At 39.9% G+C, this 13,104-nt stretch overlaps 2 protein-coding genes across 5 annotated transcripts in view; one reads left to right on the forward strand and one right to left on the reverse strand.

Annotated features, from left to right (window-relative positions):
- Slc39a10 (solute carrier family 39 member 10) overlaps nucleotides 1–10,864 on the forward strand; it is a 54,270-nt gene extending 43,406 nt beyond the window's left edge. For 3 of the 4 annotated variants that reach the window (XM_027396871.2, XM_027396872.2, XM_027396873.2), the window contains 3 exons: nucleotides 285–365; nucleotides 5,701–5,891; nucleotides 8,341–8,499. In XM_027396871.2, coding sequence (XP_027252672.1) covers nucleotides 285–365; nucleotides 5,701–5,891; nucleotides 8,341–8,499 — 431 coding nt within the window. Of the gene's footprint in view, nucleotides 1–284; nucleotides 366–5,700; nucleotides 5,892–8,340 lie in introns of all 4 variants that reach the window. The other variant, XM_027396874.2, reaches the window with a different exon arrangement.
- Nucleotides 10,865–10,955: 91 nt separating this feature from the next.
- Dnah7 (dynein axonemal heavy chain 7) overlaps nucleotides 10,956–13,104 on the reverse strand; it is a 215,011-nt gene continuing 212,862 nt past the window's right edge. The window contains exon 65 of the mRNA XM_035438832.1: nucleotides 10,956–11,252. Coding sequence (XP_035294723.1) covers nucleotides 11,046–11,252 — 207 coding nt within the window. The 3' untranslated portion in view covers nucleotides 10,956–11,045. The remainder of the gene's footprint in view (nucleotides 11,253–13,104) is intronic.

A 13,104-nucleotide genomic window follows, 5' to 3' on the forward strand; every position in this document is an offset into this window, starting at 1 on the left:
GGATCTAGATTTTACTGATGAGAAATAGGCTTTGGTTTCTTTCAGAAAGTAGAAACCATATCTTTTATAGCCATAGTAGCTGTTGATACTAAAGAATATAGACTTCTGCTAGTGGGATGAGATTTTATATCCCAGTGTATGTTCAAAGCTATGATGAGGAAGTTGGATGGGTAACATAAAGTATGAAATTAATTCACATAGAAGGAACATCTCACCAACAAGAATGGAAGAACCAGGAGACCCGAACCTTACTTATTGGCCGCTGTGTTCATAATCCTCTCCAGGGGCAGCTTTTAGTGCTGGATTGACGGGAGGAATCAGTACTTCGATAGCCGTCTTCTGTCACGAACTGCCACATGAATTAGGTATGAGCCTTAAAATTCTTGCCTGTTTTCATCAAATCTAGGCCTTCTTCAATTGTAAAATGTATTAAATTGCAGAGATGTTAAGACAGAAACCTACTGGCAAGTGTAGAGTGCCATTGATGGCCAGGCACATCCCAGGACAAGACTGAGAGCACCTGTTTATCAAAGAAATGTCAGTGCCCATGTGCTTCCTACTTCCGTAATGGGGAGGCTGTGAGGAAGGATCATACATGATGACTAGGTTGATGATCATGAATTAAGTCATTTCTCGATGGGCAGTGGTGGTGCATGCCTTTAATCCCAGCACTCAGGAGGCAGAGGCAGAGGCGCATCTCTGTGAGTTCGAGACCAGCCTGGTCTATAAGAGCTAGTTCCAAAGCCACAAGAGAAACCCTGTCTCAAAAAACCAAAAAAAAAAAAAAAAAAAAAAAGTGTCATTTCTCAAATGATTATGCTGTTAACCCCCTTTTATTTTATTTCATTTATATTTTCTTTCTGTTTTGGGGTTTTTCAAGACAGGGTTTCTCTGTGTAGCTTTAGAGCCTGTCCTGAAACTCTCAACTCACAGCATTAAAGAAGCAGGTTGAAGTTTGCTACAACATAACTGAAAATTGAACTACAGAAACCTAAGACAGTGATACCTTCACAGATGACAGAGAGATCACATTGTGGTCCTGATAGTCATTAATGAGCACTGGAATAATCATTAACTTCTTGTCGTTTCTTTCTCATATATAAAGTTAGACGTTTGGACAATTTCGTGTGTGTGCGCGTGTGTGTTATTATTCTTACATGATTTTAATAAAGTAGGCCTTTTTTCCTATTTTCTAATGTTTTCTTGCTCATGGTGTGTACTGTAATCCCAAGTACCCCAACTGTTTTGTGCAGTTTTTCATTTTCCTATGCTCTTCAGTTTCTCTCTCTTGTGGATAATCGTTGTCTTACATTTATTTTATAATTGTTGTTATATATTCTAAAAACAAAAGCTTAGTTTTTTTTTTTTTTTTTTTTTTTTTTTTTTTTTTTTTTTTTGGGTGAGACAGGATTTCACCATATAGCTCTGGCAGGCCTGGAACTTAGAACTTAGTGTGTAGACAAGGCTGGTCTCAAGTTTGTCTCCGTCCTGCCTTACCTCCCAGTGTTGGGATTAGAGGCATGTACCACTGTGCCTGGCCCAAACTCCCTTACTGATTCTGAGCATTGCATTTTGGCATCAAGAAAATCACATTTAGAATTTTCTTTGGGATGCCAACCAGCTCCCAAAATAAAGACATGGAGACTCATTATTAATCATGAATGCTCAGCCTTAGCTCAGGCTTGTCCCTTTTAACTTAGTTCTTTTAACTTAATTTAACGTGTTTCTAGTCATCTACATTTTGCCTAGGGACTTTTAATCTTTCTTTCATTCTGTATGTCTTACTTTCCTGCTTCCTCTGTTTCTGGCTGGCTGGCCCCTGGTGTCTCCTTTTCTTTCATCAAGTGTAAATTACTCTTTCTACTTATTTGCCCTGTCTGGAAGTCTCACCTATACCTCCTCCCTCGCCATTAGCTGTTCATTTCTTATTTGGACCAATTAGTACCTTAGGCAGGCAAGGTAAAACAGCAACACATCTTTATATAATTACACAAAAGCAATAAATCTTTACCTAGTTAAACAAATATTCTGAAACATATACAATGCAACAATGTTTACATAGTTAAACAAATGCAACACACCTTTGCATAACTAAACAAATATTCCACAACATTTTGGTAATGAATCATAATTTTAAAATTCAACTCAGATAAGGTGTAGTGCTGTGGTGTTTCCCCATTCCCCTCAAGTACATCAGAGATTAAATTTAATTCAAAATAAATTATCTGTAACGTGCGTAGTTGTCTAAGTTGGCCTTTCACCATATAAATGGATTTTTCCTTTAGTTTTTATTTATTCTTTTTTTTATGTATAGGTGTTTTGCCTGAATGTATTTCTGTGTACCATGTGTATGTCTGGTGTCCAAGTTGGTCAGAAAAGTGTATTGGACCCTTTGACCTGGAGTTCCAAGATGGTTGTGGGTTCTGGGAATCAGACCCAGGTATTCTGGAAGAGCATCACTGCAGTGTTCTTAACCACAAAGCTATCTCTAGCCCATAGAATTTTTAGATAAGATCATCAAAGTCAACTCCTTTTTTAAAATCTCAGTAATTATTGTTAGTAACCACAGTACTAGATCACATTCATCAACAGCTTTGGCAGGCACACCTTATCTGTTCTGCTAATTAATACCTTTGTCAGCAGGAGAAAAAGGACAGTGAGTTACCGAATTATGAAGATTTGCATGCTCTGTCTAATCTCACTTGCAGGGAATCCTTTGACTTAGTTAAAATACTTACACAGGCTCTCACTACAAAAGAAGCTAGGGAAATATGCAAAACCTCGGAGTCTTTACAGCCTGAAAGACAAGAACAAAGAACTTTTTTAGGTGTTTTGAAACAGGGTTTCCTTGTGTAGCCTTGGCTGGCCTGGAACTCATTCTGTAGACTAGGCTGGCCTTTAACTCAGAGATTCACTTGTTTCTGCCTTTGGAGTGCTGGGTTAAAGGTGTGAGTCACAAACGCCCAGCAAGAACAAAGAGTTTTAAGTGAAATGTTTCACTTTATACCGTATGTATAAGATGGTTCCACTTGCACCAAAAGCATGAAGTATTGAGCTTAAATCCAACAGTATGCATGGAGTCTGTACTAAAAACTACTCAGTACCAACAGAAATCAAAGTTGGCTCATGGACCAGAAGATTCAGTATTATTAAGTGTTCTTCTTTTTCTGTTCTCTTGATCCCTAGCAATCAGAACAACAGCAGGTTCATTAACAGAGATTAGTGAGCTCCTTAAAACTTTTATGTGAAAAGCAAACAATTTGACATCTAGAAATTTTTGAAAAAATGATAGCAAACTGATTTGAAACTTGGCTTAGCCACATACCCAAAACTGTGGTATTAAGAAAAGGACAGGTGTGTAAATTACTGAAACATATCTAGTGTCTCCATACACACACACACACACAGAGAGAGAGGGGGGGTGAGGTACAAAGAAAATTCCAGACAGATAGGGTTCAGCAAATGATGCTTCTCTATAGGATGTTTACTTGCCAAAAATAGAAGCTATCAGAAGTCTGTGATTCATACTACACACCATGAACAAAAATTAACTCAAAGTAAAGCATTAATCTACACAATGTCTTTGTGTGTGAGTTAGTAAATTCTTCTTAGGCACATACTAAATACATAACCCATTAAGAAAATAAAACACAACTCCACGAAAACTTAAGATTTAATAGACATTATTTAAAGAGTGAGAAAGACAGGCCACAGACTGAAAATTTCAAAGATGTATTTATAAAGGGCCTTTAGGACCATAATATTAAAAGACTTAATTTAGTGACAACCCCACAAAAAAAAAAAAACAAAACAAAACATAGACAATAAATTGAACAGACATTTACTAAAGAAGGTAAAAGATAGTAGATAAATGTGACATTTCAGTTCCTGGGTTTGTTATGTGCTATCAAAGGATATGAACAACTGTAATCTTATATTTGGTGGGGATGGGATTTCTTATAAAATTAGGAATATAATGAACAATATGGCTTTATTCAAGAGAAATGAAGAGTTGAGTTGATACAAAGCCTGTTTACTGTATACAGTGATTTTATAATTGGCCAAATGACAAGTAACCCAAATGCCTTTCAGCTGGTGAGTAAAGCATATATCTATGGGATGAATATTGCTGAACATCAAAAGTAATTTCCTGATATGTAGATCGATGAGGATGAATTATATGTGTATCATGCCAAGTGATAAAAATCCAGACCCCAGCAATGCATGTAGTTTGACTCCATACAATGTTCTGGAAAAGACAGAAATATAGCAACACAAAGCAAGTTTGTTTGCTGTGCTAGTGGTGCAGAGCCCAGGGGAATTTGGGAACTAATAGAACTGCTCTAGAGTTTGTTAGTAGTTGTGATTATATGGTATGTGCATTGGCAAAGATCTGTAGACTACCACATCAAACAAAGAAAACCAGAGCAAGTTTCTGAGTCGTGCTTTAATGAAGCAAAGCTGGAGTTCATAAAGAAACAGTTTTCATATAAATTAAGTACAGGCTAAGTTGAGAGAGACAAAAAGACCCCCAAGAGACTGAGACAGAACTCAAGTTGCATGCTTTAAGAAAATGACAGTCGTACACACCACTGTGTGGATATCCTCTCGAGAGACAGAGGCAGCTATGTCTTATTTTTGTAAAATTAACTAAAAACAGTTTCTTCTGAAGGATCAGTTCAGGGCCAGCTTGACTGCTTGAGCTCCTATCACAACAAACACATACCCTTTGGATCTTGACTAGTTAATTCATCCTGCTAGTTAATCCAGAGTGAAGTGAATCATGCTGTTCTCTTCGATAGCAGGAAAGACGGTGTTAGTGCAGTTGTCCTTCTGCCTGTGTTAAGTGTTAAATCATGCTGCTTCCTGAGCTACATCTGTGAGGCCATAAAGGAAGCGATGTGCTTCATAACTGACCTAAAGGACGTATCATCAGCCTCCTTTTCTAATACCTTGCCCCATACTTAAAGATACCCCCTTTTTTAGCACAGTTGGTTCAGAGTGAATTACAGCAAATACAGAGGAGAAATTAATGGAGAAAGAAGTGAGGTAGCTCCTTTCATACAGGGATATACAGAAAACTGAACAAAATTAAACTAAACCCCAAGGAAGAAGAGAGAGTGAGCCAGTGCAGTGCTCTGCAAGAGGAAAAAAATTGTACCAGTTAATTTTATGTCAGCTTGACATAAGCTATGGTCATCTGAGAAGAGGGAACCCCGACTGAGAAAATGCTTCCATGAGAGCCGGCTGTCGGCTAGCGCTCGCTCTTGCGCTCTCTCTCCGCCCCCCCCCTTACCTCTGTCTACCTCTCCTTTCTTTCTTAAGAGACAGGGTTTTTTGTGTAGCCCTATGGAACTAGCACCATAAAGCAACTGACCTCCAACTCAGAGATCCACCTGCCTCTGCCCCCCAAGTGCCGAGATTACAGTCATACACTATCACACCTGCCTTTTTACCTGGCTTTGTACATATAGTTGCTTGACTCTTTATGTGTATATAGACGTATATAACTATACCACCCACAGGATTGTACAACAATTCTATCACCCCTACAACTTTTGCACTGCTGTGTTGTTAATGATATATCCTTATTGTGCATTCTTAATTTTTTATTTATAGGTTTTTTTTTTTTTTTTCAATACTCACAGTTGTGCTGTCAAATCCGTGGTTTTAAACTCTCCCATGATGTCTGAATTGCAGGTGATTTTGCAGTTCTTCTGAAAGCAGGCATGACCGTAAAGCAAGCAATTGTATACAATCTGCTCTCAGCCATGATGGCTTACATTGGAATGCTCATTGGCACAGCTGTTGGTCAGTATGCCAACAACATCACACTCTGGATCTTCGCAATCACAGCAGGCATGTTCCTCTACGTGGCCTTGGTGGACATGGTAAGATGCTTCCAATATCTTTTCTGTCATACTAAATTTGCAAATAGAATGCAGTGTCCAGAAATGGAAGACATCTTTGGAAGTGGTTGGAAACTTGACTGTTTTTTAAACACTATGGCCAAGTGTAAAGACTGTGACAACTTAATTAGGGAAAGGCATTCACTTTAGATTTTTTTGGAGATGCTGAAAATTACTGACCAACTGATGTCACAACTCAAGTAATAGCAGTATTTAGAGATATGATTACAGAATAATACTTGTCAGGAGACCTGTGTTGGGGTGGGACATCTTGTCACTGTTAGTTAACACAATCTTTTGAGGTTCTTTATGGCCAAGCAGAAGGAAGGGTTCCTATGCGCACACCAGTCTCTGTCTGACTCCAAAGTTCATAACAGCCCCAGTTGTTACATTTTCATTTTACTGCAGGGTTCCGGACACATGAAACTATGGGTCTGTCTGTTTCTGTGGGTTTCATTTTTACTTTTTAATTAGATGCTACTTTCACCTGACAGGGTTCATCACACAGTCTCAAAACTTTGAGTTCCAGCTAAGAATAACATCCCTAAGTTCCTACACTGAGGGGCCAGGTTTTCACCATCCTCCAGGGTTTATGCTCGCTACCCTTCCTAGCTTTCCTAACCTTGTGTCAGGTCATTTCCTCTTTCTGTGCCATAGAGCAACTCTCCAAGGGTAGGAACCTGCTTCCTGCAGCCCCCCAGAGCCTTGCTTCTCACTCCTCAGGCAGCATGTCTCCTCTTGGAGTCAGCTCCTCGGGGAGGGCCCACTCATAAACGCTGTGCTCTCTCTCCTTGGCACTTGTGACTTCATCTATGAAGAACACTATGAAAAGCATTTGATTTTATTTCTCAAGTTACAGCCTTGTCCACAAGGAGACAGCTCTAGCTGTCATTATTAGTTGTCACCTGCCGCTGCAAATGCAGACACTATGAATGAAGATGGTCTGGTCCTTGTACTAGGAAGCTAGAGATTGGAAGAAAAACTGTACAGTAAGAATTTGTGGGGTTTCTTAATAACATTTGTTCATTCTTTGGTAATTTTATACAATATATTTTGAGCCTCTCCCCCACTCCTCCCTGCTTCCTTCTCCAGCTTGGGTCAGAGTCATGCACTATACTTGGAACTAGAGAGAAGTTGACTGAAAAGAGAATTAGGAAATTTTGTTTTGTTGTTGTTTTTAATAATAGGAAATCTGGGCTTAGTTTTAAAGAATATGGAAATATTTATTGGGAGCAAAAGGAATGGGAATTTTGCGGTCCTCAGTACAGTGGTAACACAGTTGTTCTGAGCATTAGTTCTCCTCTGGGGATTGTCCCGAGGACACAGTGGAAGATGGTGGTCATCTATACAGTAAGCAAGCAAACAAGAACGGCCCTCTTCTCTGCAAGGACACAAATGGGTCAGACACTCTGATGTTGACACCAAAGGCAACAAGCTCCCTGCAGATAATTTTCTAGCACATTATTAACACAAACATGACCCTTTTTCTAACTAGCAGAAAAAAGTACTTAAAAATAATATCCAGGACCAGTGAGAATTCAGCAGATAAAGGCACTTGCCACCAAGCCTGATGACCTGAGCTCGCTGGGTAGAACTCTGAGGAATACCTTGAGTTCTCGGGGTGGATAGAGAACACACTACTTACTGCAGGTTGTCCTCTGACCTCCACAGTGCACTGTATCATACACACACACACACTCACTCATGTTAAGTAAATGAAATACATTTTAATTTAAACATTTTAAAAGGATAATGTACATACGCCACTCGTGAGTTTTTAAAAAAAACCCGAGAAGGCTGCCGCCTTGCCTGTAGGGGAAATTACTTCTCTAAAGCCATTTGAAGCCAGTCAGGCAGGTATTGGCAATATGTGGGAGCTCTGCTTGGAGTTCCTAAAGGAGCCTCCATAGAAATGCCTGCTTAGGGGACTTTGGGCAGTGTTGTCTACTGACTACTGAGAGAGAGAGAGAGAGAGAGAGAGAGAGAGAGAGAGAGAGAGAGAGAGAGAGAGAGAGAGGAGAGAGAGAGTCTGTCTGATGGTCATCCCACACAAAGGCCCTTACAAATGCCAGGCAGGTGGTACCCCAGAGCCCCACCTCCACCTTTGTGAACATTCGTAAGTGCTGTGTCCTGGTAGATGCTGGTCAGCTCTGTTCTGTGCTTATGGCAGTTGCATTAGCATTCAGAATAAGATTTGAGTGGCACAGAGCCAGTAATAGTTTCGTCCCACATACAGGAATGCAGAGTGCATTTCTGTGAAACATTCTGTGTTGTTTATGCTTCAATATTAGGGGAAGTCAGAAGGAAAAGTTTTTGTAACAAAAACTTAGAGGAAGAGAAAACTGTCATAAGAGTAGACTCACTAGAACTAGATATAGAAGTTTTCAGTTTGTATTTTAAATGCCTTGCTAAGATTGGTCTCTTCTTTCAGCTCCCAGAAATGCTACATGGAGACGGTGACAATGAAGAGCATGGCTTTTGTCCAGTTGGGCAGTTCATTCTTCAGAATTTAGGACTGTTGTTTGGATTTGCCATCATGCTGGTGATCGCCCTCTATGAAGACAAAATTGTGTTTGACATCCAGTTCTGACCATTCCCAGGTTGATTTCGAGAATGTTTGTGCAGCTTGCCTCGGTTCCTTGTCCTGTATGCACATTGCTCAGGGAATTCAGTGGCCTGCACTACTCACAGGTTCCATAGAGTTGAGCCTAACCACAAAAGACTGGTGCTCAGTGCTGTTTTCTCTGCATGAATGGGTCTTTTAACAACAGAGTTTGTGATAAAGACAGGAGAAAATGGGACTCCATGAACCAATGTTGATAGAAGTTTAAGACTTTTAAAAAAAAAAGAGAGAATCATATAAAACACTAGTCTTTTTATTAGTAGAAACTTCTGTGGCTATGCAGAAATAGAAATTAAACCAAAAAAATCATTTAAACTTTAAAACTATTTTAAATGGACTTTGAGCAGACATTCTTGTGTGTATGCTAAGAATGAATTTTAGTGCCCTTTAATTCAGCTACATATATACATATGGGATTAGTAGGGATCAACTTGACACAACTTTGAAACTGTATAAAGTCAACTTTAGGAACTAGAGGGAAGCCCAGGCTGCGTTAGAGTATGGATTTAGCATTGGGAAAAGCCCTTATTCTTGAATCTAGAGTTACTATTTTTGTATATATTTGCATAGTGTTCAAACTCGCAGCCTAAACTACTGAAATTTGTGATTGTATGTTTGTGTGAACTTCAGTTTAATGAAAGATTCTTAATGGCTCTTTGCATTACTCTACTTGGTGTTGGGGTTTTCTTTTTTTTTTTTTTTTAATTTGTGGGGGTGAGTCAGAGCATGTAGTCAAGATACCTTTTTCTTAAAATTACCATTCTAGAAACTATCAATGGATGTGGCATTCCATTTCCCTAGTACCAACTAGGTTAATTGGAAAATTTCAGTTCTGAGTGTTCACGTTACTTTCCCAGTTTGGTATCAGAACTCAGAGCACATGCTGTGGCTGGCAGTAAAATCCAAGTGTGCCATGCCTATAGTCTGTATATAAAATGTTGGCTAAACAGTTACTGCACTGGTACCATGGCTACTCTGGTACCAAGTACATGACTAAGCCAAAATCACTTTATCATTTTGTGCCAAGATACACTGTTGGTGCCTGCTCGCTCTTACACCACTGGTCAAGTGACGGGTGACGTCATGTTTAGCCTGAATAGTGACTTGTAACTAGACAGGTGCACATAGTTCTGTTTGTACCTCATGCCACTCGCTCTTCACTTCATGCAAGTAAACTGTGTCTGAACTGTGCGCAGCTAGCTTTATTTTAACTGCTTGGCAGCCAGCATAGCCCTTGAAAAAAAAAAAGCACTGTAAGAGCCAAACCCTGATCATTCCATTTTAAACATTTTCATCCAGTCCTTTCCCCGGTTCTTTTCTTCTTACTCTGTGAATTTAAGACAAAAAATTGAGAGCAGCTCATGCATCTGGTGTTAGTAGATAATTGCCAGTATTTCTTCGTTATGTTTTAAGCAAGGGACCTTAGGTGTTATTACTCTTGTTGTTTATGCTTGAGTCAGAACAGTTGTCTGGGCAGAGCCAGGACAGTCCTTTCACCTCATTGCTTGGCCCTTTGAGCAACCTTGCTAAAAGGTGCTTGCATACTGAGTACTGCCAACTTCCAAGTGACTTGGATATTTTGCTTTCAAAACCAAGATGCATTTATAGTTCATTTTCGAGTTTTACACCCAAGGAGGATTGTGCATTCCAGCATCAAATGTGCTTCATTTAAAACAACAGTTGCTGGAGTATACTTCCATTCTAAAAGGCCTTGTTTAAAGCTGATTGGTTATGCTTACAGTATATAAAGTTTGTCTTCATTTGCTAGATCTTCTTAACCACTTAGTGAGCTTTCCCAGTTGCTGCTAGTACTTTGATAGGGTTCCACCCGTGTTTAGTTTTTCCATCATCTTAATGTATAGTTTCAGGTCTCACTAGACAATCCTAATTCCACTACATTTCTGTTTGGCTCCAACATCCCACTTAGCTTGACCAGTCTAGTTTTGACATATGCTTGTTGGAGGTCACCAATATTACTTGTACAATGCTGTCACCATGTGACATCCGTATGGATTTTGGTGTTGTATCACATTGCATTCAATCAGCTGTGATTATGCTTAGAAATACTATAGTAACTAGATGCAGTGTGAACCTTTTCCATTAACAGTAAGTCAGTGGCTTAAATGTGATTATGGTCCTGCAAGGTGATACTTGCTAAAATATCTAAAACATGTTTTGTTGTTGTAACTGAATCATTTTTTTAAATTTATAAAGCTGGAAGTGATCAAATGCTGTTTTTCATTGTCAACAGTGGTGTGTCATTTTATATATGTTCCTAATGCTTACGGAACTCTCCCAAAATAAAGTTATTCAAAAAGAGAAAGAAAGTGAACCAACGTGTCTGTCTCAGAACATTAAGTATGAGTTTTCGTGATACTCTAAAAGAGGTCAGAATAAAGTCATCATTAAGAAGGTTAGTTCAGTTTATTTAAACAAACAAACAAAAAAATCTAACAGTACCATGCATTCTATTCAGTCCAACAAGCAGAAGAAGAGGTGATGGCACCTTCAGATTACGAGTTCAGTTGACACAGCAGTGCGACACCCCGTCCAATCCAGTGCTCCTTGGGGTGGTCGGAGGGGAGAATCATAGCAATCACAAAATTGGTGGAATGGCCTGTGGTGGATAGTGTGCCCCTCCTCTCACTTGTCTTATACAGTGGAGCCACATAACTCGGCCGTTCCGGTATGTCTGACCTCTTACAGGGTTTTAGCCACATCTGGAAGAAAGTACAAGCATCTTTTTAAGTCAGAGCTATCTTACTGGCATGTCTTACTTCAGCTATCATGATAGTCCCAAAGTAAGGTTACATCTATTAATCTGTACCCTACATAGATTTCATCAGCAGTGAAATGGTTGCTCAAATATAAAGAGTCCTGGGTTCCTTGGAACCAGTCTATAAAATGAAAAGAATGTTAGAATAATTGCCCGCTTATGCTTACTTTAGCTACTGTTTGGCTTAAGTGAGTTTATTGGGCTAGCCTTGGAAATGTTAGTCATTTTTACTCTTTCTGTCGAGAAAATATTCTTAGTAAACTTTAAATTATGACCCATATTTATGCTGGAGCTGCCTTTGTAGTGGTTTTTCAGAAGTTTGTATTTAAAATGTTTTTACAGTAAACAGTTAATGTATAAAATACTGCATTGTGCCATAATAAAGGCACTAATAATTAAAAACACAATACCCACTTTTCGACACCTCTTCTTGGTTCCCTGAGGGTGATTTCTGGTCTTTTAATTATAAAACAAATTTTGATATGTTTTTAAAGAAATGTGCCACTATTTATACTCAGAATCATATGACTTATTTATTTAAAACTAATAACAAATTCTGATAAGATTTTTTTGGGGGGGCAAAAGTTATCTGAATAAATCACCATAAATATTACGGATAATATGCATACTGTGCTGGTGAGATGGCTCAATAAAGGTACCGTAGTGACTCACCTGCTCCTCCACAAGACCTAAAAAGGAAGGTTGAGCTGCAGCTAGAGTTGAAGAACCTTGGGAAAACACTGGATTTCAGTATCTGAAAACAAAGCCCTTGTAGAATCCAGATCTGAGGCTGCAGCAAGGCAAGAGAAAACAGCCCACCTGCCGCCCAGTTCCACAGCTCTGGGAGGGGGTCACCTCCAACAAATGCCAAACGCAGACACACACTGACGTTCCCAGGTTCTTCCAGGTATACAGCCTAAAGAGATTAGAGGCCTGAAATCCACACGAGTTGGCTTCGCCCTCCAGGAGACCCTCAGGGTGCTACAGCCAATAGCCAGCCTAAGAAGGGACCTGCTTGACTGGATTGCTCTAAAAGTCAAAAGCCTTCACGTATTCCTGTCTCTGAAACCCACAACCATTCTCTACCACATTAGCTTAGCAGGACAACTGCTCACCAGGCAAACAGATTACTACATGGTGGTGAACAGGTATGCTTCAGAGAGAGCCTAGGGTCCTCCCTACAAGAACCAGGGTATCAAGGAGCCTGTCTGTGATAAGACACGATGCTCTAGAAGGGTGAAGAAGATTCCACTGCCTCCCTGCCCACACAGTTCAGTCAAACCCATCACAGCCATAGTGGCACAGCCCACACAAGTCTCAAAAAACTAGACTGCTGCTATGGCAATTCTATGAAAGAAATGGGGAGAATAAAGTCCTTACAGTTAACATAGGTTCAGGATACACAGCCAAAATTATACCTAAAAACTGCCCGACATACATTTCTGCTTTCCCTCCTGGGAGAACCCAGGGAGGGGGATTTTGCTTGATGTCAGCCATGGCCCACTGATTGATAGTAACTGGTGGGCGCTATGGCTGAAACAATCTGGAAGAAAAGCTTTTAGAGCCACAGAAATACTTCTCTGCCCTTAGGGATGCACAGCTGGGGACCCACTAGAGGACAGGGAGCTATCTGAGGTTCAACTGCTGGGTACGCACATCCCACTGCACTTGTCCTGGCCTCCTGCATCAGTTGCCTCTCGGCTGGTCACTGACTGCTGACAAGGAGGGGTGGGCACTACAAAGGGTAGGGGGGATGCTCTATTACTCCCTTTGAAGCAACTGGCCCCATACAGTGT

The sequence above is a fragment of the Cricetulus griseus genome, chromosome 2, assembly GCF_003668045.3.
Source record: "Cricetulus griseus strain 17A/GY chromosome 2, alternate assembly CriGri-PICRH-1.0, whole genome shotgun sequence".
In the NCBI taxonomy this organism is placed as follows: domain Eukaryota; kingdom Metazoa; phylum Chordata; class Mammalia; order Rodentia; family Cricetidae; genus Cricetulus; species Cricetulus griseus.